Source organism: Dasypus novemcinctus, chromosome 19 (assembly GCF_030445035.2).
Source record: "Dasypus novemcinctus isolate mDasNov1 chromosome 19, mDasNov1.1.hap2, whole genome shotgun sequence".
In the NCBI taxonomy this organism is placed as follows: Eukaryota; Metazoa; Chordata; class Mammalia; order Cingulata; family Dasypodidae; genus Dasypus; species Dasypus novemcinctus.
The window spans coordinates 38,904,177-38,929,173 of record NC_080691.1 but is presented as its reverse complement, the minus strand read 5'-3'; the positions used below and the strand labels follow the sequence as shown (position 1 = coordinate 38,929,173).

General features: G+C 39.1%; 1 protein-coding gene across 33 annotated transcripts in view; it reads right to left on the bottom strand.

The window, feature by feature from the left end:
- The window catches only part of MTMR3 (myotubularin related protein 3), a 184,607-nt gene that overhangs the window by 30,104 nt on the left and 129,506 nt on the right, over positions 1-24,997 (bottom strand). For 24 of the 33 annotated variants that reach the window (XM_071209862.1, XM_071209872.1, XM_058281627.2 and 21 more), the window contains 4 exons: positions 24,651-24,767; positions 17,126-17,208; positions 14,468-14,634; positions 2,469-2,565 (listed from right to left, as the gene is read on the bottom strand). In XM_071209862.1, the coding sequence (XP_071065963.1) occupies positions 2,469-2,565; positions 14,468-14,634; positions 17,126-17,208; positions 24,651-24,767 (464 nt within the window). Of the gene's footprint in view, positions 1-2,468; positions 2,566-14,467; positions 14,635-17,125; positions 17,209-21,798; positions 21,832-24,650; positions 24,768-24,997 lie in introns of all 33 variants that reach the window. The other 9 variants (XM_058281625.1, XM_058281626.2, XM_071209865.1 and 6 more) reach the window with 1 other exon arrangement.

Here is a 24,997-nt window from a genome sequence, read left to right as displayed (position 1 = left end):
GCCAGCTCCAACGGGTCAAGGAGGCCCGGAGTTTGAACCGCGGACCTCCCATGTGGTAGACGGACGCCCTAACCACTGGGCCAAGTCCGTTTCCCATTTTTTTGTTTCTTATTAGGTACTGGGGGCCAGGATTGAATCTGGGACCTCGTATGTCGGAAGCCAGCACTCAACCACTGAGCCACATCAACTCCCATGAGTCGAGTTGGTTTTTTTTTCATTTGTTTCACTTATGTTTTTCAGGAGGCACTGGGAATCAAACCCGGGACCTTCCATGTGGGAGGCAAGCCCTCAGTCACTTAAGCCACATCTGCTCCCAAGTTTTTATTTATGTATATAGTTAATAATAGATCATTTCTAATCACATCAGTGTCCAGTACAATTATAGAAGTGCAAGTCTGGGTCTCTCTACCAGACCCTCAAGTCTTTCAGGCTTTTGTCAAAAGGAAAAATATGAATGACAAGAACCCACAATTCCAAGTTTCCAGAGACCTCATAGAATACCTGATGTATCTTTGATATGAACCAAATAGGCTGTCCTAATTATAGGTACTAGGTGAAGCCATGGTTATGTAGAAACAGTACTACAGAGCAGCCCAACTGCCTGCACAATCAGTCCTATTAAGCCAGTTAGTAATTTGAACAAGCTATTAATCATAATTTTTACAAAACATACTTCAGAACAACCTAAACTTAGGAAAGAGCTCTCTTATCTTTAGGGAAGATGCCAGCTAGCTTTGTGCTAGTCAAACTGATGCTCTGGAAAGCAATATTTCTGACAGGTTTTTTACTTATAGAACATTCTTTCTCCTCTACACGTGGCCACATATTCCTTTCAGTAGTAAAGGCAATAAAGCCTTTAATTAATATCCTAAAACACCACCACCACCACCACCATCACCACCACCACTAGTCATTAGGGGAAGAGGCAGGAAAAACATAAAATGGCTTAGGGGTTGAAGTTTTCTTTATCACCCCACCCCATATTCTGCCTTCTGTTCTCAATTTCCAAAAAAATTTAAGTATCAGGAATTTTTTTTAAAAGCCAGTGAACCATGAGAATGGCTATGACTGGAGTAGCTATATAAACTTCTGAACACCTACCCACAAACTCCTAAAAATAGCCTAGGATACACTGGTCATGATTAATAGTCTAGCTGTGAGTTGCCTCATTTTTTTTTATCTTGTTTTTAAAGCTCAGAAAAAATTTGACTCTCATTTTTCCTTTTCAGTAGGAAGAACTTTTCCATGCACTGAAGACTTGTTTAAAGTGAAACTAGTGAGCTCAAAGATAGGAAGTTAATTTTTAAAACAATTTATTAGGGATTTGCGAAACAGTGGTTTTTTTAATGCAAACATTTCCTCAACAAATTTAGATTAATTCATTTTTTTAAAACTCCACATGATTTTCTGATCATTAAGTTCACTGTCCTTTAGTATTACACTTCATTAAGTACTAGTTTATCAATGAAGATAAGCAGCTTCTAGTGCAGAGAAGGTGAGTTACACCTGAATATAGGCTGTGGCAGTCTCCAGCTCTCAAAGGACCCTCTTCCAATCTCTTCCACATCCCATTCTCTGCTTCAACTTGCTCACTAAGAACAGGTAAAGGTATGACAGGTCTGTAGCTACGAACTCTAACAGAATACCCCGTGTTCTCAACTCCTTGGCAAAGCCAAGTTAAGAGCTGTGTACAGTAATTAGTTCTAGTTTTCCCCATGAAAAATGAAATGCTCTGATGCAAAAAGACCAGAAAAAGGGCTATCATAATTTGAGAAAATTCAAAGAACAACAGAATGATTAATGCTTCCAGTGTGCTCCAGGGGAATTTAAGAAGGTTGTGTATCAATTTAAATCTCCTGGACAATTTTGTTTTATAGGAACCATGGATCACCCAAATCACAGTAGTTACTGCCCTCCCCCACGAAAACATTTATAGTTTTGAAGGAAACAAGAAATGGTTAAATATTTGATAATGATTAATATTTTAATGGCTCATAGTTGTAAAGTCAGTTTTAGATCAAACACATTAAAGAACAGAGTATGGCTATTTCATAGGATCTGGCATAAAATTATAGTCATAAAAACTAGTATTTTATCTCTGCTTATGAGATTACTGATCCTATCTCTAACATAATGCCAAGTGGTGATCAGAACAATGAAAACTGCTTACCTACAGGTAAACACAATATTATCTAGACAGGAACATGCCAGGAAGAACAGAGACCTGAAAGGGTTTGGAAAGGATGGATCCAGGATGCTATTAAGTAAAGATTATTTTCCACTTGAGTGATAGCAATGGGAACAGAAGATTCAGGAAGTACTCTGAAGATCATGCATTTAGACTTAAATAAATAAAATTCCATTTGAAAGAAAAAGCCTAAGTTCAAATGTTCTGCCACATGAGAACTGGTGTTTCTTCAAAGACACTGGCTCTGAAACACAGTCCACTTGGACCCAGACAAACTCACTTATACTTCTCATTGATGTTGGAAATCCTCCAGGCATTGTTCATATCAAAACCCATCCGCTCCACTTCATTTTTAAACCTTGACGTTACGTGCTCCCCTAGGGGCCAAAGATAGCAGAAAAGAAGAAATAAATATTGTTTTGCAAAACAAGTAGAATAAAAGCATAGATAAAACCCTCAGTTATAAATATATATATGTTGTAAAATTAATAAGTTTCATCTTACAAGTAAAAAAAGTCCCTGTTAGGTTAAGACTATAAAGAGAAAGGAGGAAAGAAATCAATTTTAATCAAGAATTATGACATCAAATTTTCACTATCAACTCTGAGGGCAACATCACTGAGCTCATTTTACAGAGGACAAAACTGAGGTGGGAGAGAGGCAGTTATGGCCAGATCTATCTGGCCCTAAAACTCATGTTCTTAACACTACACTGGGAAGTTTCCGACTTCACCACTTCAGACTGACAGGATATATAATAAGAAATAAGATCAGTAACAAGTTCACCGTGAATTGTAATAGATCAACAAGCCTCCATCCAAAACTCTTGGGGCAAATTTCAGACCTCGAGAGATTTTTGCATTTTAGAAAAGAATAATGGTTATATACATAATATTATAACACTCTCAACAGGGTCTCCTTAATCAAACATTAATATTGAAGCCGGCTAGTAAAATAAGGAATCAATAGGGTGGATCTGGAACGTAGCAGAGAGTCCACGTGGATATCAGTAACCCCCAAGACGACTGCTGGAAGACCCTCCCCCAAGATTCTGTCATCCAGAATAAGACTACCTCTGGAAGCCAGGAAAAGCCCCTAATATTCCCCAAGGACTTTATCATTGGGCACTCATGGGGAATTGATGAGGGGGAGTAATCAATCAAAACAGCAAATAGCTGGAACTTCTCCCCTACTATTAGCAAAGGGGTAGAATAATTAACAGTTTAAAAAGCAGGCACAGGGCCTCCATTCTCACTTGCTATCTCACCTTTGGACCAGTTCCTGCCTTCTGCACACTGCTCTCACCATTTTTCCTCTGCCATGATGGACACGCAAGTAAAATCTGGGCATTTATAATCTATAATGGGGAATTGTAAATCAGCCCTCTTTATCACTTTTCATCCCCTTCCTCTTCACCTGGGACCCATGGTCTGTTATTTTCTCCCATTTCTCGTCCCTCCCTGCCTGAATAAATTACTGGCCTAACTCACCCAACATGCTCTTGAAATTCATTTCTGCAGCATAGTCAAGAACCTAGACAAAATCTGGTAACAATATTTCTTCAGAGAAATGTATAGATAATTCAAACTGAGATTAAAAAAAAAAAAGACAAATTAAATAGCTTCATGTCAGCTCAGATCAGGTTGAGCCACCAAAGAGAAAAGAAAAATTTTTTTGGTTTTCAAAGTCTTCTGGATTTCGAGGTTGCCGAAATGAAAAGGGATCACAAAACTATAACTACTGATACATAGGCATCTCAGGAAACACCACACTGATAAGCATAGTGCTGAGCATTTTAACAACATCCACTCAAACAACAAGTCTAACCTGGCTACATTTGTCCTAATGAATCTGGTTTTCTCTTCATTAAAACAGCAACAAAGGCAGAAATGACCCTAACAAACAGTTCACTTAATTGCCAGTAAATTGGAAATATTTTTTTCCCTTGAAAGCAAACACAGTTCTAGAGCAGTAACTTTATTAAAAAACACACACACACATTAAGCGGCACCTTTAATATACAGAGGTATAGGTTATAAAAGAGATGCTGGTGGGCAGCCGGGAGAAACTACAATAACAAATAAAAGCACAAAACAGACTGCTCTGGTGATCAAAGTATAAAGCTTTGCTCTCCCTGGGAGAGGAGAAATCAGAATAGGGAACAGCAATTACATGAATGGACAATTCTACAAAACTACTTCCCCATTTAAACTGCTTTTCTTGAATTTAAACTAGGTATTATGTGTTTTCTGAAGGAGAGCTATAAAAAAATGAGGTTCAGAGATTCAGGAAGAAATAATCAGCTACATCTATCCCATTTGGGAAAAGTTTTAGAAGCTAATAGCAGGTTTCCAAATAGGAAAAAGTTACTTAAATTGGGGTGCCATCTCTCTACAAATGGCAAGGGCTAATGACCACCAAAAATTCTGGACAAGATGTCTTTCACTGACAATCCCAATCTAAAAGCTATAAAAACTAGGCAACTTTCAAGTTAATAAATTAAAAAAACAGATTTTTCCCACCCACGGATACAGCTCCAAGTCTCTGGAAAAGGTAAAAGTTCAGAGTATAAAATACTGAACCACACACAGAGAAATATATACTGAGTAGCAGGTATAGAAAATATGTTATTTCAAGCTCCTTGAGAAAAAGGTGTTTTATCTTTGTAATTATAGAGTTTGAAAATGAACATTAAAACCTATAATAATTATATTGTATTGACAATTTTAACACATTTTAAAAGAGGTTTCACAAAACAATACTCTTAGTATGAATGAATTTTGATATTTTCTATTTCTTCTTTTACTTGATTTTATGATCACAAACTACAGTCTGAAAATAACCGCTAGAAAAGAATTAGCAGCAAACCTTAAATAGACGAGTAATTCAATTGTTTTTTGCCAGATTGTATTAGAAGTCCATTTATGTTTATTTACCCAGAAAAGTGAATCCCAGGAAAAAAATAAAAGCAGATCTGTTATGGATTTCTCTCAAGAATTTCCCTCTCAGGACTCCTGTGTCTCAAATGATATCAACATTAGATATGTTATACTATCCTAGGTTAAATATTGGGGCCATCAGGTTTTTGTTTGGATTTTATTTCTATTTCAACTCTTCATACCTGCCTCCCCTACCCCCAAATGGGGATTTCTCCCTTTACACAATTTAGTCTTTCTTCTTCTAGCAAAATTCTCATTTAGTAAGAAGTTCTCCTAAAATAATGAAATTTCAATAAATTCTCCCTCTATCATAACCAAACTGTACTCTGGCAGTCTAAAACAGATTTTCATCCAAAAAGCCCAGACTGCCAGCTCATTCTGAATTTTCAAATCCACAATTACAAATGCACCTTAAGGGAAGCAAACTTGGTGCAGTGGTTAGGGCGTCTGCCTACCACATGGGAGGTCCGTGGTTCAAACCCCGGGCCTCCTTGACCCGTGTGGAGCTGGCCCACACACAAGGAGTGCCGTGCCATGCAGGGGTGTCCCCGTGCAGGGGAGCCCCACGCGCAAGGAGGGCACCCCGTAAGGAGAGCCACCCAGTGCAAACGAAAGTGCAGCCTGCCCAAGAATGGCGCCACAGACACAGAGAGCTGACACAACAAGATGACGCAACAAAAAGAAACACAGATTCCCATGTCACTGACAACAACAGAAGTGGACAAAGAAGAACACACAGAAATAGACACAGAGAACAGACAACTGGGTTGGGAAGGGGAGAGAAATAAATAAACAAATCTTAAAAAACAAATGCACATTAAAGGTGGGAATAAAGGGCCAGGCCCTTGTCCAGCCTATGAGGTATAACAGCAGTCAGAGAACGTGAGAACTAGCCGTCCCAGATTTTCAAGTGGAGGTGAGGGGAATCACCCTTTTCTGTAGAGCAAAGGTCCTAGCAGAGTCCGCTAATTGCACACTTCCTGAACTGCATCCAAACCCAGAAGACAGGCTGTGCTGGCAAGGGCTTTTACTTTACACTGCGCAGGCAGCTAGAAGACCCAGATTCATATGCTGTTCATGGACAAACAAAATGAGGTTGATGGGCATTTCACACAGAGAGGTAGACCTGATGCTGTTATATTAGCAGCTGAATTGCCCAGTCATCAGCCAGACCTCTAGATAAATATCTAAATACAGAGCGATCACCAAGAAGCCAGCTGCAAAGGGTAGGAAGCTGAAAAACGAGAAGATAGGGAGCTTTAAGTCCATCCTTCTTTTAGAGTTTGAAATGGAGCTAAGAGTTTTTCAAAGGTTTTTGCAAATTTCAAGGGTGAACTCCAACAGCAATGCTGAGACAGATTAAGACATATAGCTGTGGCCACAGTGTAGCTGGCTTATGACAAGTTTAACAGCTTTTAGAAAATAAGATTTATAGGAATATCAAGGTGATGCAATTTTCTCATTTCCCTCCTCTCAGTACATTCTACTCAATGAAAAAGAACCCATAAAGGGCTTTGGCTTTATTAACTGTTGGAAGACTAAAAGTAATTTCCACTCTTCAGAATCTATGCTAATGATCTCATGTATTGGGGGAACTTATACAAAGACATCAATTTTAAATAGCTCAAGTGTTACCTTACCCTAAACATGACTTATAAGAATGTGGTTGTCTGGTAAACTCTTATCTGATTAGTAGCATTGTAGCCACCACCAACACTCAACAATGCTGAGTGGAGACAAAAGAACCAAGCTAATTGGGATTAAAAATGCCATCAGGGTATTTTTTATTAAGAGCAAATTTTTTGCTCTGTATTCCACAGTGAAACTTTATAGAAGTATTAATAAAAAGCTATATAAACACTCATATACTGAACTACGTAACGGGAGTAAGATCCCATGTGGGTGGGTGCAAGTTAACTTTACTGTGGTCTGTGACTCTTGGGAGGAAACAAAATGCAACCATTACTCATAGTTTAACTTCCAACCAGTCACTTTTTATAGTATCACCTTATATTTGCAAAATTTCCAAGGTTTTCACAAGCATGGCACAGAGGAGGCATTCAAACATTATTGAATTGAACTCCTGAGCATTAAGGGATTTGACCTTCAGAATACTGATGGTCAAGAACAGCATTAATAGTTCCAGTCTGAAGAACAAAGGAGACTAACATGCAAAGAGGACAAATGGCTTGCCAAGCGTTATTTTTCTTTATTAGAAAAGTTGTGGGTTTACAAAACAATTATGAATAAAATACAGAATTTCCTTATACCAAGCATTATTAAATCCTTGCATTGATATGGTAATTTGTAACAACTGATGAAAGTACATTTTTATAATTTTGATATTAACAAAAGTCCTTTATTTACAGTGTACAACAATATTTGTTGTTGCCTAAATAAAAGCTATCCTAGTGGATGTGAAATGTATCTCACTGGGGTTTTGATTTGCATTTCCCTAATGGCTAATGATGTTGAGCAACTTTTCAGGGATGGGCTTGCTTATCTATCATATGTATATCTTCCTTGGAAAAATATCAATTTAAGACTTTAATCTCTATTTTTTTAAAAATATAATTTATTATTATTATTTTTTAAAGATTTATTTATTTATTTTTAATCCCCCCCCCCCCCCCCGGTTGTCTGTTCTCTGTGTCTATTTGCTGCGTCTTGTTTCTTTGTCCGCTTCTGTTGTCGTCAGCGGCACGGGAAGTGTGGGCGGTGCCATTCCTGGGCAGGCTGCACTTTCTTTCGCGCTGGGCGGCTCTCCTTACCGGGCGCAGTCCTTGCGCGGGGGCTCCCCTACTCGGGGGACACCCCTGCGTGGGGCGGCACTCCTTGCGCGCATCAGCACTGCACATGGGCCAGCTCCACACGGGTCAAGGAGGCCCGGGGTTTGAACCGCGGACCTCCCATGTGGTAGACGGACGCCCTAACCACTGGGCCAAGTCCGTTTCCCTTTAATCTCTATTTTTAATTGGACTGTTAGTTTTTTCATTGTTGAGTTGAAAGATTTTTTTTTAATATCATGGATATTAATCTCTTACCAGATACTGGGTCTCCAAATATTTTCTCCCATTGTGTACAGACATTTTGCTTTTGTGATAAAGCCCTCTGAGGTCTAAAAGTTTTTAATTTTGATGAGGTCATATTATCTTTTTCCTTTTGTTGCTGGTGTATTAGTTTTAAAGTCTAAGAAACCACTGTCTAACACAAGGTCCTAAAGATACTTCCCTACAATTTCTTCCACTATTTTTATAGTTCTGGCTTTTGTATTTAGGTTTTTGATGCATTTTGAGTTGAATTTTTTGTATACGGTGTGAGGTAGGGGTCCACCTTCATTCTTCTGCAAATGGAGATGCAGTTTTCCCAGCATCATTTATCGAAGAGACTATTCTTTCCCAATTGAGTGGTCTTTGCCCCCTTGTGAAAAATTAGTTGGCCATAAATGTAAGGATTGGTTTCTGATTCCTATAGTAGATATGTCTATCCTGGTTTGTTTTTGTTTTTTGCATACTGAGGCCTTTTTATTGACAATTCTCCATATACACAGAGATCTTCTTAATTCCTCTCCAGTGTAAATAAAACAGAGGGTGCTTAACTCTCATTTCTTAACAGACAAAGGTGCCCCGGGAAGGGGTTATTCCTAAGTTTGCCTGGCTCCCCAGGGCCCCAGACTGGTAACTAGCCTACAGTGGGTCCACTGTTGCCCCAGCCTACCTCCTTGGGTCCCTACTTGGGCTTTAGAAATATCTCAGCCTCCTATGGGTTCTAGGTCCTAGGCAGCCCATAACTGCAATGTAGGAGAAGCCCCCCCATCCTCCTCATCCCATTCCTTGTGCCACATGCTTCCAGGAACCATGAGGGAGGTAGGGAGGGAGGTAGGGAGGGAGGAAGGGAGGGAGGTAGATAGATAGGATGGATAGATAGATAGGATGGATAGCTAGGATAAATTAGATAGATAGATAGATAGATAGATAGATAGATAGATAGATAGATAGATAGGATGGATAGCTAGGATAAATTAGATAGATAGATAGATAGATAGATAGATAGATAGATAGATAGATAGATAGACAGACAGACAGACAGACAGAGAAGCTCCAGATAGACAGATAGATAGATAAGCTCCAGAGCAGGGAAGGGCATCTAGGTTGAGCTCACAGCTTGGGAAGAGAGACAACGAACCCCTAAGAGTCCAGAAGAAAACATGAAATTGTTGGAAAGAAGTAACTTTAACCCATAACTGAGCATGTCCTGCTGGAAACAGTTCTGGAATCTAGGACCCAGTCCAGCAAGATCCTACATGTCCCAGGCCCCCCAGAGTCAAGAGTTTCAGGACCTCTGCTCCGCTCATGCAGCCTCACACTCCATGGGACAAAGGGCAAGGGGGAAGGGAATGTCACACTGGGCCAGGGGAGGGTGACCCTATGCTCTGAGCAGGGGGAGCAAAAGGAGTGATATGAAGGCCCCACAGTGGCCCCAGTGGGACTGAAAACAGCAGGGAATTATGTCAGCTAAGGATTGGCGAGTCAGGGTCTCTGCAAGGTGGGGCTGTGGTCCTGCAAGCTGCTGGGGCTTCCCTGTGCTTTGCTTCACTTAATACTGAAAGAATCTGCTAGCCCCATCTATACATGGTTTCCTCTGGGTAACTTGGGAAATTCAACCCTGTCTTTATATGCATTCTTGGTCTCCTTAGCCCTGACTATACCCTCTGATGGGGAAATCATCAAATCCTGATATCTGGAGGGAAAAACAACAGTATTGTGCTATGGCACTACCACACCCTTCTGTGTGCTCTCTGAGGTCAAAGGCCTGGCCCAGTACCCAAAAGAGGAAGAACTCAGGGTTTTCAGAATTCCCAGCTGACTAGAGGCTAGTCTCGATTATCAGAGAGCCTGGTAGAGACCAGACCTAGCTCACTGCTGCCCCTAGCTTATATTCCCTGGCCAACCTTGCTTCCCCAGGAGCCCTCTCAGCCCAGGACAGAGCAGGCAAAACATGCAGGCCCTCCACTGGCTCCTCTCCCCTCTGGGGTTGGAGGGTGGCCATAACTGGCCATCCATAGTAGGAACAGCTCTAGTACCTAGCTGGAGACAGTGAGGAAAGGAAGGAAGAAACCTACCTAGCATGCAGGTCTCCTCTGCCCAACACGATGGTGGCTAGGGGTGGGGAGAGTGGGGAATCTATTGTGGCCTGCCCCACCCCTGCTTCATGCCTCCTCCTGGGACCACTATGAAATCCCATGCTCTTTTTTTTTTTAAAAAGATTTATTTATTTAATTCCCCCCCTCCCCTAGTTGTCTGTTCTCGGTGTCTATTTGCTGCATCTTGTTTCTTTGTCCGCTTCTGTTGTCATCAGTGTCACGGGAAGTGTGAGCGGCGCCATTCCTGGGCAGGCTGCACTTTCTTTCGTGCTGGGCGGCTCTTCTTATGGAGTGCACTCCTTGCGCATGGGGCTCCCCTACACCAGGGACACCCTTGCGTGGGGCGGCACTCTTTGCGTGCATCAGCACTGCGCATGGGCCAGCTCCACACGGGTCAAGGAGGCCCGGGGTTTGAACCGCGGACCTCCCATGTGGTAGACGGACGCCCTAACCACTGGCCCAAGTCCGTTTCCCCCCATGCTCTTTTAATTACTGTGACTTTGTATTAATAATAAGTTTTAAGGGAAGTGTGAATCCTCCAATTTTATTCTTTTTCAAGATGGCTTTGGCTATTCAAGATCCTTTACCCTTCCATGTAAGTTTGATGATGGCTTTTCTATTTCTGCAAAGAAGGCTGTTAGAATTGTGACTGGGATTACAATGAATCTGTAAATCACCTTGGGTAGAACTGACATGTTAACAATATTTAGTCTTCTAATCCCTGAACATGGAATGTCCTTCCATTTATTTAGGTCTTCTTGAACTACTTTTAATAGCAATATTTTGTAGTTTTCTGTGTACAAGTCCTTTACATCCTTTGTTATTCTTAGATATTTGATTCTTTTAGTTGCTATTGTAAATGGATTTTTAAAAATTTCTTCTCCCTACTGTTCATTACTAATATATAGAAACACTGCTGATTTTTTTGGTGTTGATCTTGTTCCCCCCAACTTTGCTGAATTCATCTATTGGCTCTAGGACCTTTGTTGTAGATTTTTCAAGAAGTAAGAAGTAGAGTTAAATACCAAAAAATACAATACCATAGTTCTAGCATTTATAATTCCCAAAATGGTTACCTTTACCAGAAGTCTTTATTTCTTTATACCACTTTAAAATACTGTCTGGTGTTCTTTCCTTTCGGTATGAAGAACTCCCTTTGGCATTGCTTGTTAAGGCAGTTCTAGCTGTGATGAACCCCTTCAACTTTTGATTATCTGTAATTGTGTTAAATTCTCCCTCATTTTTGAAAGACGATCTCCTGGATATAAAATTCTTATTTGGCAATTTTTCTCTTTCAGTACTTTAAAGTATTTAAACCCACTGCCTTTTTGCCTCCATGGTTTCTGATGAGAGATTGAGGCATTTAATCAAACTGGGACTACCTTGTATGTAACACGTTGCTTTACTCTGACGGCCTTCAGAAGTCTCTCCTTGTCCTTTGAATTTGACAGTTTAATCAGTCTGTGACATGGCATTTTATCTTCAAGTTTATCCTGTTTGGTGTTCTCTGGGCTTTTTGGATATACACAGTCACATCTTTTGCTAAGTTCAGATGTTTACTGTCACTAAGAATTTCCTTGAATAATCCTTTTTTGTCCCTTTCTTTTTCTCTTCTCTTTCTGAATTTCCATAATGCATACATAGGTAATTTCATGGTGTCCCCGAGGTCTCCCAGGTTACCTTCACTTATTATAATTCTTTTTTCCTTCTGCTCCTCAGCCTGACTCATTTCAATTGTCTTGTCTTTGAGTTCACAGATTCTTTCTTCCACCAGCTCCAATCTGCTGTTGAAACCCTCCTGGGAATTTTTTACTTCAGTTATTGTGGTGTTCAATTCCAATAGTTCAGTTTGGTTCCTTTTTCAAATTTCTACCTTTATTAAGATTTGCATATTGTTCATTCATTGTTTTCCTAGTAGCCTTTAGTTCTTTTCTGTACTTTCCTTCATCTCCTTGAGAATAATGAAATCATTTTTTTCAAATCTTTGTCTGCTATGTTCACAATCCAGTCTTCTTCACTGATACTATTTGGATTTTTATTCTCGTCCTTTGATGGGCCATCATTTCCTATTTCATTGTCTGTCTTGTAATGGGCCATCATTTCCTGTTTCATTGTTTGTCTTGTAACATTTTAATACTTTAAAATTTTAATACTTTAAAATGTCACAAGGGATTTATTCCCTGAGATGTCTGTTTCTTGAATGTGTAGCCAGTTGGTAGTATGACAGATTTTCTTGAATGTCACCCCTTCAGGAAGGTCCAACCAAGGTGAATGCAAAGTGTAAGGCACTCCCTGTTTTTCTAGGCCTATGTCTTGTCCTGTGTTAGTGCTTGCTAGTGGCCTTGGGAATTCCCATTTATAGGAGTATGAATGCCCCTTCTTTCCAGAAGCCAGACTTTCTTCCTCTCTCAGGTGTTCCACAGCTAGACTTAATTAAAGGAGGTATGTTTTTGCCCCAAGTCTCCACCTCAATTGTTTCTTATACTGCTTTTGTTGTCTCAAGCTGGTTTTGCCTGGAGAGAATATTCTGGCAAGCTGGCCTGAACAATGCCAGGGACCCCCAAAGGGAGTGACAGTCAGTTCCTAACTACCCTGAATATGAGGTGAGAGAGGGACCAGGAAGGACACTAGGAGCTTCTTCCATGCTCCCTAATGCTGCACTTTCTTGATCTACTCAGAAAATGCAGCCCTTCAACTCTGAAGAAGCATAGTGCCTTTAAGTCTCCTCTGTTGCTTTTGTCCACGGTGAGCTGGAACAAGGGCAGCCTTTAGAACCAGGCCCCCAGTGATTCAAAGTGGCTAATCAAAAGCTGTAATCAGTGACTGGCCCATGCCCACACTGGATCTAAATGGATTTTTAGGTCCCTTTCTCTCACCAGCAAGCTGCTGCCTGTCATGAGAGTAGGGACTAGGCACTGGTAACTGCTGAGAGGAGAAAGCAATTTACTGGTTATTTACCATAATTTACCAGCCTCTTCCTCCCACTCTTCCCTGGAAGCTATAGAGTATACAACTAGAATCTGAGTTTCGAAATAGTAGATTCAGACAATTCCTGTCTGCTTAATAGTTGTTTTGATATAAGGACTGAGTTCTTCGAGCATTATGCCCAAAATGACATAATGGAGACAATTAAAAAACTGGAATATAGATTGTATACTTTATAGCAATTAAGTTTCTTGAACTTGATAACCATACCTAATGTGGTTACGTAAGTAAATAGCCTTGTTCTTAGGAAATATACATGGAAGCATTAAATATTAAAGGAGCATGATATATGCAATCTACTTTCAAATGTTTAGAGAAAGAGAGAATTATATAACAAATGTGGCAAAATGTTAAAATTTGTTAAGTTGGTAAATCTGGGTATCTGGGGGATATACTGAAGTTCTCTGAATTGGTTTTATATTATTTTTGCAACTTTCCTATATATTAGAAATTATTTTAATAATAGCGTTTTGTTGTTGTTTTTTAAAGTCATTGGACTAGCAAGGTTCTATTTATGGCAGCATAAAGTCTACAGACAAATGCATGCAAAGAAATAACATGAACTTGGTCAAAGCCATTTGTGAGGAGGAAAGCTAGTAAGTGGGACAAAGACCACACAAGGCAACAGGAATCTTGGGCTCGGCTTTTCTATCTGTCTGTCTTTGGGGAAGTTGCCAGGCCTTTCTAGGCCTCTGTTTCTACATCTGTGGGATGAAAGAGGTGACAATGGGTAATCTACAATTCTAAGATAGCAGAAGATAGACCACGTTTTACTCTAATATTCCTTGGCTTAGACCTTCACACATCTGTACCTTTGTTCATGCTATTTGCTCTGTCTGAACTTCCCTTCTCCATTCTCTAATGAACTCCTATTCCTCCTTAAAGCCTACTCAAAAGCCACTTCTAATGTGAATTTTTCTCAATGTGTATACAAAACTCTTGGCTCCCTTCCATTGGACTTCCATAATACGCACCAAACCTTATTATAGTTGTTTTTAGGTTCAAGAGATTGTGATGCAACATCTAGTACTCTTCCCTTACCCTGGAGGGCAGGAAACATTCTGCTGAGCTAGAAGAATGATGGTCATATGCTAGATGTTCCATAAATATTCACTGATTGCACAGGAATGTTCAGGCATCCTATTTCATGTTAAAGGTACCTCCTGTAGTTAATAAAGTCCCCAGTCACTTACACATTTTACAAAGGCCTACCTGGCCGGCACAGGTCTCCATGTTGCTCTTTTTCACTGGCATAGACCTCCATACACCATGCATGGTACGCAAATGAGAAGAGATCTTCTATTTTGGAAGGTGGTCGAATTGCATTGTTCAGCCTTTTAAGCCACTCTTGACACTGTTCAAAGGTTGAGAACTGACACCTTTGTAAAGCCAAAGAAGTATGAATGTCAATCAAAAGACAGTTGACAACGACACTTCAGTGAACACCCCATTTCAAGAGTGCCTACTTGTAGTGACATGGCAACTACAGTAAAGAAAGCATCAGAGGTGGTCACTAACGCACTATCTTTCATAATAAAAACAGGTCCAACAAATTGTAATCAACAGTGTGAAATGTTAAAAAGAAGAGGGAAACAGATGTGGCTCAAGCAATAGGGCTCCTTTCTACCATATGGGAGGTCCAGGGTATAATTCCTGGTGAAGGCAAGCTGGCCTGTGTGGAGTGCTGGCCCACACAGAGTGCTGGCACAGCAAGAGGACGCAACAAAAACAGACACAGAGGAGAGAGACAATAAGAGACGCAGTAGACCAGGGAGCTGGGGTGGTGCAAGAGATTGAGCACCTCTCTCCCACTCCAGAAGGTCCCAGGATGGATTCCTAGTGCTGCCTGAAGAGAAGACAAGTAGACACAGAACAACGCACAGCAAACAGACACAGAGAGCAGACAATCTGGGTGGGGGAGAGGGGAGGGTAGAAATAAATAAATCTTAAAAAAATAAAAGAAGAAAGCAGAACATGTGGAAAACATTTTTTTTTTTAGACTAATGAAAGTTCTTCTGAGAATTATGAATGACAATTATTAAAATAAAATGGGGACACCGATGTGGCTCAGTGGAAGTGCCAACTTTCCACGTACAAGGTTCTGGGTTCAATCCCTGGCCCTAGTACCATAAATAAATAGAAAATAGATTAGATTAGGTAGATAGAAAGATAGATAGATAAAATAAAAAAGACAGCTATTTTCTTTCAAGAATGAGATTTCATACTACTCCTTCCATCAAAGCATTATAGTTGTACCTCTCATGAAATATGTTTAGAAAAGTCTTTTCTTTGGTATTACATAGTAGACTGACTGAACTAAAAAACACAACATAACACAGGCCAAATAGGGAATTAATTTCAAAATTTGCCTATTTAGCAATTAGAACAAATCAGCAACCTTAGATTCAAATAAGATACATTACATTGAACCTTTTAGCTGTGATGATCCAGAGAACAAAGCAATTTTGCTATCAAGGGACAATCTTCAGTATTTATAATTAGGGGGTTAAAATAACTAGTGTAAACTGATCTACTATTTGTTTAAATACTTTGCATTTTCAAAGGTAGAAATCATTAAAACTTGAGTAATCATGTTCATTTTTTAACATAAAAGATTTTTTAACTGTGAGTTGTAGCCAATAGCTTTAAAAGTAAGACAAAACTCAATGGCTAAAAAACAACTTAAATATTTACCTTAAAACCAAGGCAGTCACTTAAACCTTCACTCCAGCCATTCTGGCTATCAATATACCAACACACCATATTTACTGGCACTCCAGAACAGGTCAAGCGGATAAAGTAAATGCTTGGGGAATTTAAAACTCCTAAAGCTACTAAATTTAAAAATACGTTTGAGTCATCATTTTGCAGCCATTATAGTAAAGATCAGGTAAGAAAAAAACGATCAGTGGATTCTAAACAGAGAAATTTTGGTGAGAAGCAAGACATTTGCACTGTCTTAAAGTGTTTCCCATGGACTATTTATTAGCTGAGAGAAAAATATAGAAATTATACAGAAACTACATGACACCTTGACAAGAGTGATCAAAATTAACATCACTAAAAAGGAATAGATGGACACTGTTTGACTCCAAATATAATACCCTGAAAAGGATACATATATATATACACATATGTATATACGTGTACATAATATACTATACTATTATATAATAGTATAATATACTATTATACACACACACACACATCATATATAAAGCCTTCCAACTGAGAATGCAAACCTCAGCTTAAACAAGAGGGAACATCAGACAAACACAAGATGAGAAATAACCTATTAAAACAAAAGCAGGGGGAAGGGAGTTGTATTGTTCAAATATGTCAATATCATAAAAGACAATGAAAGGCTGGGGAAAATGTTCTAGAGTAAAGGAGGCTAAAGAGTCATGGTAACTAAATGCAATATGTGATCTATACTGGGATTCTATACTCAACAAAGCAGTTAGGGGAGTTACAAAGGAAACTATTAGGTCAAATGAAAAAATTGGAACATGGAAAATAGACTAGATAAAATTATCAATATAACATTGTGAAGGTGATAATGGTATTGTGGTTTAGTAATAAAATATCGCTATTCTTAAAGGAAATGCACACTAAAGTATTTAGGAGTGAAAAGCCATAATGAAACTTACCGTGAAATTTTTCAGAAGAATCTCACAGACACACACAATACATACACAGAAGGTCCTCACAAAAGATAAAGTAAATGAGGTAAAATGTTAACAGTAGGTGACTCAAGATAAACTGTATAGTGGTGTTCTTCGTACTATTTTTGCACATTTTAAGACCATGTATCCATTCTTTAAAAAAGAAATCTCCCATACTAAATAGCAGCACAAACACACTACATACCTGATAACTTTGCAGTCTTTGCAAGTCAAATGAAGCTGAAATATATCTCGGCATTCAACACTTTCTATAAGCTGTAATGGAACCTGCAATTTAAAAAGATGAAGTCCCTTTAAAGTAAAAAAAGGCACTGGCCTTGCTGTTCTTCGTGTCCAACAACAGTGATTAGAAAGCTCATCAGTGGAAAGAAGCAAACAGAACTACAAATTTTTATCTGGATAATAGTACTCAAGTGTGATTTACTACGGAGTGAATTAGGCTTCTCTTTCTCTACTACTAAAACAAAGGCCTCAGGTCATGCTGTAACATGAAGACAATGAAAAAAGGAGGCACAACTTCTGGAAAAAAGGTACCAAACTCAAAAATTTATCTCTCAAAGCACTACACTTCAGACAATACAACTGTGATTTGCACTGACACAGAAGCTGAAGGGAACCAAAATGGTAATCCTCCCTTGCTTATGGAAGAGAATTGCCAATCAAGGTGCAATTGAACTCTGCTTGTCCCAAATGACTGAATGGGCCTGTGGCTTAGTGCCAGACAAGGAGCCTTCCACAAAAGGCCGGAAGTCTAAACTGTCTGCAGGTTTCACAGAAAAGAAGACAGGACAGTAGCTGGTGATCAGGCTGTCTGCTCAGAACAGACCTACAGACCTCAAGAAGGAGGAAGCCACACCAGTGGTCAGAAGTCCTAAAACTGGCTAGTTAGCACTTGCTTCAAAAGACCAACTGAGGAGGACCTCTGTTGGCCAAAGTGGGCTTGAGGTCTGAGCAAGCTGCAATGGCGGCTCAGACCTCCCTGACAATCTGGTCAGCAGACTCTTTAACACAGGATTACGTATGACATTGGAGAGGGACTAGAGAAAGGAGAGAGATAGGAGGGAAAACCATCTGAACAGGATTATAAATCCACAGAGTGACATACGGATCCTTCCCCAGTCCCTCAGCTCACCCTGACTCAAACTTTGGCTTCGAAAACCAATTTCCAAACCTTCAAAAGAAAGCATGATAAAATAATAGGGGATTGCCTCCATTCCTTATCTCCTGCACTGTATCCAGCCTAGCCAAAATGTGGCTGTGGGAGTTTCAAGAAGCATTTCAACAATTCAAGTTTAGCATGAGTATCCTCCAACACAACAGAAACAGGAGAATGGCCCTTGTGCTAGCTGAGCAGTACCAGGAAAAAGCCTCCTACAAACCCTGCCTCACCACATAGCTGCCAGAGTCAGCAGAGAATTATCTGAACAAGGGATGTGGGAATCAAAACCCAATTCTAGAAGTCTGAGACAAAGAAACATAGACTGGGGCAGGGATTAAAGAAGCGAAGAACACGAAATAGTATTACTCAGATACACGGCAAAGATCTTCTACCTCAAGATTATAAAACCTTCTTGCTTATAAATCTATAATCTACAGAACTCCCTCACAATTTTAATAGCATTGAGATTAAGAGAAAGATTAAGAAATCTTGCCCATGGTTCAAGAGAAAAAGGAGTTTCGGGCCCTCTGTTTTTGTTTTAAATCCTTAACTCCAAAGTGCTGTAAGAAACTGCAACTACTGCAGCTAAAAATTTCTTTCAAGACCTGCATATCTAAGAAGGAAAAGAGGGAGAGAAAAAAAAAATCAATCAATCAAACAGATCAATAGGGATAAATTTCCAAGGAGGAATATAGAGATTAAGAAAATAGAAATCAGAAGATCACAGAGGCCATTCCTTTGGGTGCCCTGTAACAGATTATCTTGTTACTTCTTTATTTAAATGTACTCTGCCTTAATACCTACACTCACCAACGCCAAAAAAAGGGGGGTGGAGGGTGGAGGGAGCTGCCAGACAGGCAATTAAGAGGCCTGAGTTGTAGTCCCAATTTTCTGAAATTCTGCCAATAAAAGACCTGCTTCCTGGCTTCCTTGGGCAAGAATCTAACCTCCCTATATGCCACAAGCCTCTGCTTCCTGAACTTCAGATGGTCACAATTTAGGAAGCCTGTGGCATAGGACCTGGGAAGAGGGTGAGGTGGGAAGTGTATGCTTTACAAATCCATAGAGAGGCTGCTCTCCCAGCAGTCATCTGCATTCCAGGTCCATTCCAATTACCTTTCCTGAAAGCTAGAAAACTTGGAACTCATCATATTGATACGTGCTGGGTGACTCATTTGTGCAGCTTTGCTACAATGAACAGAGAAGCTTTACATCCTTACTATGGACCAGAGCCCAAGGGCCTGTCCCTAACCTTCCCGAATAATAGTAAAACACCTCAGAGCATGGAAAATATTTGCTACCTGAAATGCATTCAACATACAAATTTTCATGTTGTCATTTAGCATCACAAATTTAAGGAAGGAAAACTAAAGGTTGGTTCTCTGCTTTCAAGTAAGATTGCAAATACTAGCAAATCACAAAAAATAATCACAAAGGGAGTGAATGTAGCTCAGTGGTTGAGTGCCTGCTTCCCATGTATGAGTCATAGGGTTCAATTCCTGGTACCTTAAAAAAAAAATCACATATACTCAAGTTACAGCTATGTATGGTAACAACAAATTTTAATACTCATGCAGTGTGTCACATGCAGGTAAATTTAATACATAGCAAGAAGAGGGACAAATAAAGAGAAATAACTGATTTTTGTATCAAATAAGCATCTCTGTTTTTTTCTTCTACCTTTTACCCCAGTTTTCTCCCAATACAAGTGTCTGAAATGCTCCCTCCAGTTTGCCCAGTCTTCAAAAAAGGCAGAACTGGCCTCCTTTTCCTCTTCATACATCCAAACAAAACATACTAAATTTCTCCACTTTTTCTAGGTCTACTCCATTGCTTTAGGTTTTCTCAACTTTATTCACACATGAAGAGGATCTCTAACAATTTTTTAACTAGACATACCCAATATTCATTCAGTCTCATAAGCAGAGAATTATATATTAAAGAGCTGATCCAATCCCCTCATTTTATAGCCAGGAAGGTTAAGCCACTACACTACCAGCCACTGGCCAAGTCAGGACAAGATTCCATGCCAGACCTCCAGCCTGGGCTCCTTCCACCATGTGTAGTATGCCTTTCTTCCTCTGAGATTGCCCTTCCCTTCTATATGAGCTCTACTTTAGATTTTCTTTCACAACTCAGTAGCCTATCAGTGACCTTCAAGAGGAAAATGGAAAACATTTAAATAAGATTCCTCAGAAGCAATTTTACCCATAGAAGAGTAGCAAGAAATCTAAAATCACTTTCAGAGCCTCTCTAACCCACTGATGCAATGTCTTATAGCAACTCATTTTCTTTTTGCTCCTTTCTCCTCCATTTTCTACTTGCCAGTTAATTCCACCTCCTTTTACAATGCTTTTCCTATTATAAAATCCCACAAATCCACCAAAAATCATGCTCAAACAATGCATTAAACACACTTAGTTCTTTTAACTAATTCCACAGAAGGGTAAAAAGTTACAGTATGGGAACTAAAACTTAAAAAGATCAATCCAAAAAAAAGCAGAAAGCAGCAGTTAAATTTTTTTTAATATACATGCATGGTTATGAAAGGCTCACAGTACTGTCACACTGCAAAGGGAATTTTATGTCAGAATACCCTACTATATTTACCTCTTCAGTTCATTCTGAGTGTGTATATGTGCATGTTATTACTATGCACCAGAATTTAGAAGTGGAAAAATTCTATCTTTTTAAGAACAAATGCCCCTTTTATAGACCAAATGGAAAGTGCCGATCTTGCACACACGTTTGAAGTAAAAATGACAGTAACAGAGTGAAAGCACCATAAATAATGAATCTAAAAGCAAAAGTTGTAGTAAACTGGGAAAATCAGGGCACTAAATCTTTTCATTTAAAAATCAGTCAAAAAAAAAAAAATCAGTCAGAAGGGAGCAGATGTGGCTCAAGCAGTTGAATACCTGCTTCCCACATGGGTGGTCCCAGAGTAGGTACCTAAAAACAAAAACAAACAACAAGCAAACAAACAAAAAAAACAACTCAGGGGAGCTGATGTGGCTCAGTGGTTGGGCCCCGGCTTCCCACTTACGGGGTCCCAGGTTCAATGAACAGCCCCGATACCTTAAAAAAAAAAGTCAGTCAGAAGAAGATTGACACAGGTTAAAGACCCAAACTCCTTATTGCTCACCTCTGACATTTGCAGGCTACTCCTTTCCAGCACCAGTTTCAGAGGCCTCTGCTGGTATATGAATGGTTTATGAATGCTAAGACTAAATTGCATTAAGTGTTAACAATAACCTCCTCCTAAAGCATGGAAAATGAAGATTTTCCTATACTATACTTATTAGACAGCAGGAATGTAAAAAAGATTAGGGAAAGATGTTTCTAGCTGCTGCACTTCTACTTTTTTCCTAAGAGGCATTCACAGACCAGCCTGAAAAGGAAGTTTTAACGTCCTCTTAAACATCAGTGTTGATTTTACAAATTTTTCTAGTTAAAACTTAGTCTATACTTTTTGAAAGGCACAATTCCATCTGCCTATGTATATACTGCAGGGCCTTATCCTCATCCCACCCTATCAAACTGTCTTCTATACCGGGCACAGCTAGGGTTTTGGTAAAAGGAAGGGACTCATGCAGAGGTCACATTTTGCTGCTTTGCAAGGTGAGCATCTGACACTCAAAAACAATTTGTTCCAAAGCACAGATGTAGCAATTGCCTAGGTTTCCCATGCTACTTACTGGAATTTCAGAAGCAGGAGACTGAGAGGCAGTCTATTGAATTATAGAACAAAAATTGTTTTAAACTTTCATAAATTCCACTCAAACAATTATGTAAAAATTCAAAGAATTATAACATATACATATATATTTTGAAAACACAGAATGGGAGCGATTCACCTTAAATGCTACAAATGAACTCTATTATAGAGGTTCTTTACCCTAATAAGCAGAAACTTGATATTCAGCAAGTGTGTGGATTAAAGTAACAATGTTTATCATAACTAAATCCACAGACACATTTTACTCAATGTGCTGTGAAATTATGAGAGGATATATGATATCAGGTAGCTATTTAGAACTTGATGGTAAATCATTTTCTAAAGTGCTAAATGTGTAAATCATCATATAAAATTGGGGCATGCCACAATATATTCCAGCACATTTGGGCTTCTATGATTTAAATGTACAATAAGCTTTAAAGGGGGCCTATTGATCCCACATGTTTTATTAAAGTACTTATCTACTAAGGGAGGCAGGGAGAAAGAAATAGTACCAACTCTCTGATCTCCACCTGAGACCCAATGCAGGAGGAGCCACTGTTTCCTGGACTAATTTCAGGTTTCAGGATCTTTAGCACTTATTGTGATAAGATTAATCTATCTCTAGAGAAATCCTAGTCTCTGTCTGAAATGTTTAAAAGATACTGCAATGTCAAGATACTTTTGCACAATCATTTTTCTGTGCAAATTCTATTATCTTGGGCTTTTTATTTTACACAAGTGACATGCAGGCTCTATGCCTTAGAGGATTATAATGTTAACTGAGAACACTTAGACAAGGAAATGGATCAAAAGTTAAGAGCAGTGGTAAATTTCCTTAAGCATTCTCTCTCAATCAAACTAAGGGCCAACAATTCCATTAAACAACCTACTCATACAGCTACCGTTAGACAGTGGTAATGCTTAGTACATAGACCTATTCATACAGAAATATATTGTTTTTAAAATGATCTTTAAACTCAAAAGGAAGAAAATATCCTAGTACCTATTTCAAACTTATATTACTTCAATTCACTTAACATTTACTGAGTACCATGGTGCCAGGAGACATACCAGGTCCTAAAGAGACAAAGATGGATAACCAAAAAAATTACAACATATCTGGTACATGTTGTAAAGGTATTTTTAAGATACAGAAGAAGCCATTGGAGGGCATAATTAACTGTTGGTGAGGGAACTGTGATTGTGAAAGGCTTCACAGAGGACGTTATCACCTGAACTGGGTTTTGAAAGATTAAGAGAAGTACACTGGCAAGAGAGGGAATGCAGAGGGGTGAGGTAGCTGAATACTCCAAGGAGGCTAGTATTATTAGTATAAAGGAGGGAAAGGGGAAAGCAGGGAAATAGAAAGAAAAGGTGGGAGGGACCAAGGATCATAAACAGTCTTTACACCATGCTAAGTAATTTGACCATCTTAGAGGTAAAAAAGAAAAACTGAAGAGCTGGCATGTTTAGATTCATGCTTTCTTTCAAAAGACCCTCCTCCCCAGTAGATCTAAAAAGAGCCTCAGACACACTTGGCTAAAAAAAACTGATAAGGTGAGAAAACAGAGGACTGTGTGGAGAAATGCAGTCATCTGAAACAATATCATCCCCGCATGTAATTTAACTACAATTTCATTGATTTCTGTCATTTAAACACTTGAAGAACACAAAATTAAATTAGGCAGTTCTACTCACTACTACTATCATTACCTCCACAGTAGCTGGCAAAGCATTTTTGATTGCTGGGATTTTATATAGCAATTTCCACCTTTCCCCCTCCCATTGTCACCACCCAATTCCACATGGACCTATTTGAATACAGGACTATATGGTAGGAAAGAATAACATGCACTTTCCCTGATAAACTGGGTGTATATTTTTTGCTGATGGGCAGAAAACTAACCTAACAGCTGCTTGAACTGGCTGAACAAAATTTATAATCACAGCCCAAATCTAGCTAGAGAGAATTTGGGCCAGATGGCTGCTGGACTTAAATCCCTAATAAGACCAGTTATAAAGAAAATTGCAGATACTTGAGTCTTTGGCAAACGAAAGAATGTGACTGCGGATTTTGGGCAAATTTTGGACCCAGATTTTAAAGAACCTAAAAGCACAAATCTGAACGGAAGATTATAATCCTCAACTGTCATAATCTCCGATACTGTCAAATAAAGAAGGAGGCATTCATTTGGAGAAAGGTCATGAACTTTCAGGCCTTTGTGGCTTCACTGAAGGCTATTAAGGATGGCAGGGCACTGGAAGAACCAGTTCACTGAGTGCCCTCATAACCAAAAAGGGTAAATACACTCTTGAGACTTGAGAGCCTTCCTTTTCTTCAGTAATATATAGTCCATTATGCAAATAAACATTGTACTTAACATCTACACTTACACCACCAAGGAGCCATTAGAGAAACTTCATCCTATAATGAGTCTGCATTGAGCTCAAAGTACATCTTATCATTTGACATTAAAGCCCGGGAAATTATCTCAACTGAGGCAGTTGGTAACTATTAAAGACTGAGAAATAAAAGCCTATGCAGCCTAAATATACTTAAAAGTTTAATGATATAGCATTACCTAGTGCAAATCATTGAGTGTTAATGAACAATGGGCATACTTCATGTACCAGTTGACAACTACAAGCATCATTTAAAATCAAGCATAACCTAGTGTCCCTTGACTGCTAAAATGACAGAAAAGCAGAGGATACATTGCTTTCACACCCAACCCTCTTTGAATTCTGTTCTCTTCAAGAATATTAACATGTTATTCTGACTTCCATTCTCTATCTAACTTAGAGGGAGAACAGACAGCAATAACTTACATTAACAAGAGACTCCTTAAACTTGATGTGAAGTCTGTAATTAGAAAGGGCAATGATGGCATCCTCTGCACGGCCTACATACTCTGTACTTTCTCCATGAAGTTCTAGAAAAGGAACCTTCAAAATGAAAAAATAAACCCTTCAGAGTTCTGAAACAGTAGAGCAGTCTTCAAACATGGATCAAGTGATTATGTGATAAATCCTGTCACCCAAGCTTAAAATTCAATATAATGTGTTCATAAATTGTAGTGTGGACTAAATGAGTAAGGGGCCCCAAAGAGGATGGGTTCATAGCCACCTGATTCAAATATAACTAATTATTCAAATTCTAAGCTGCTAAAAGAATG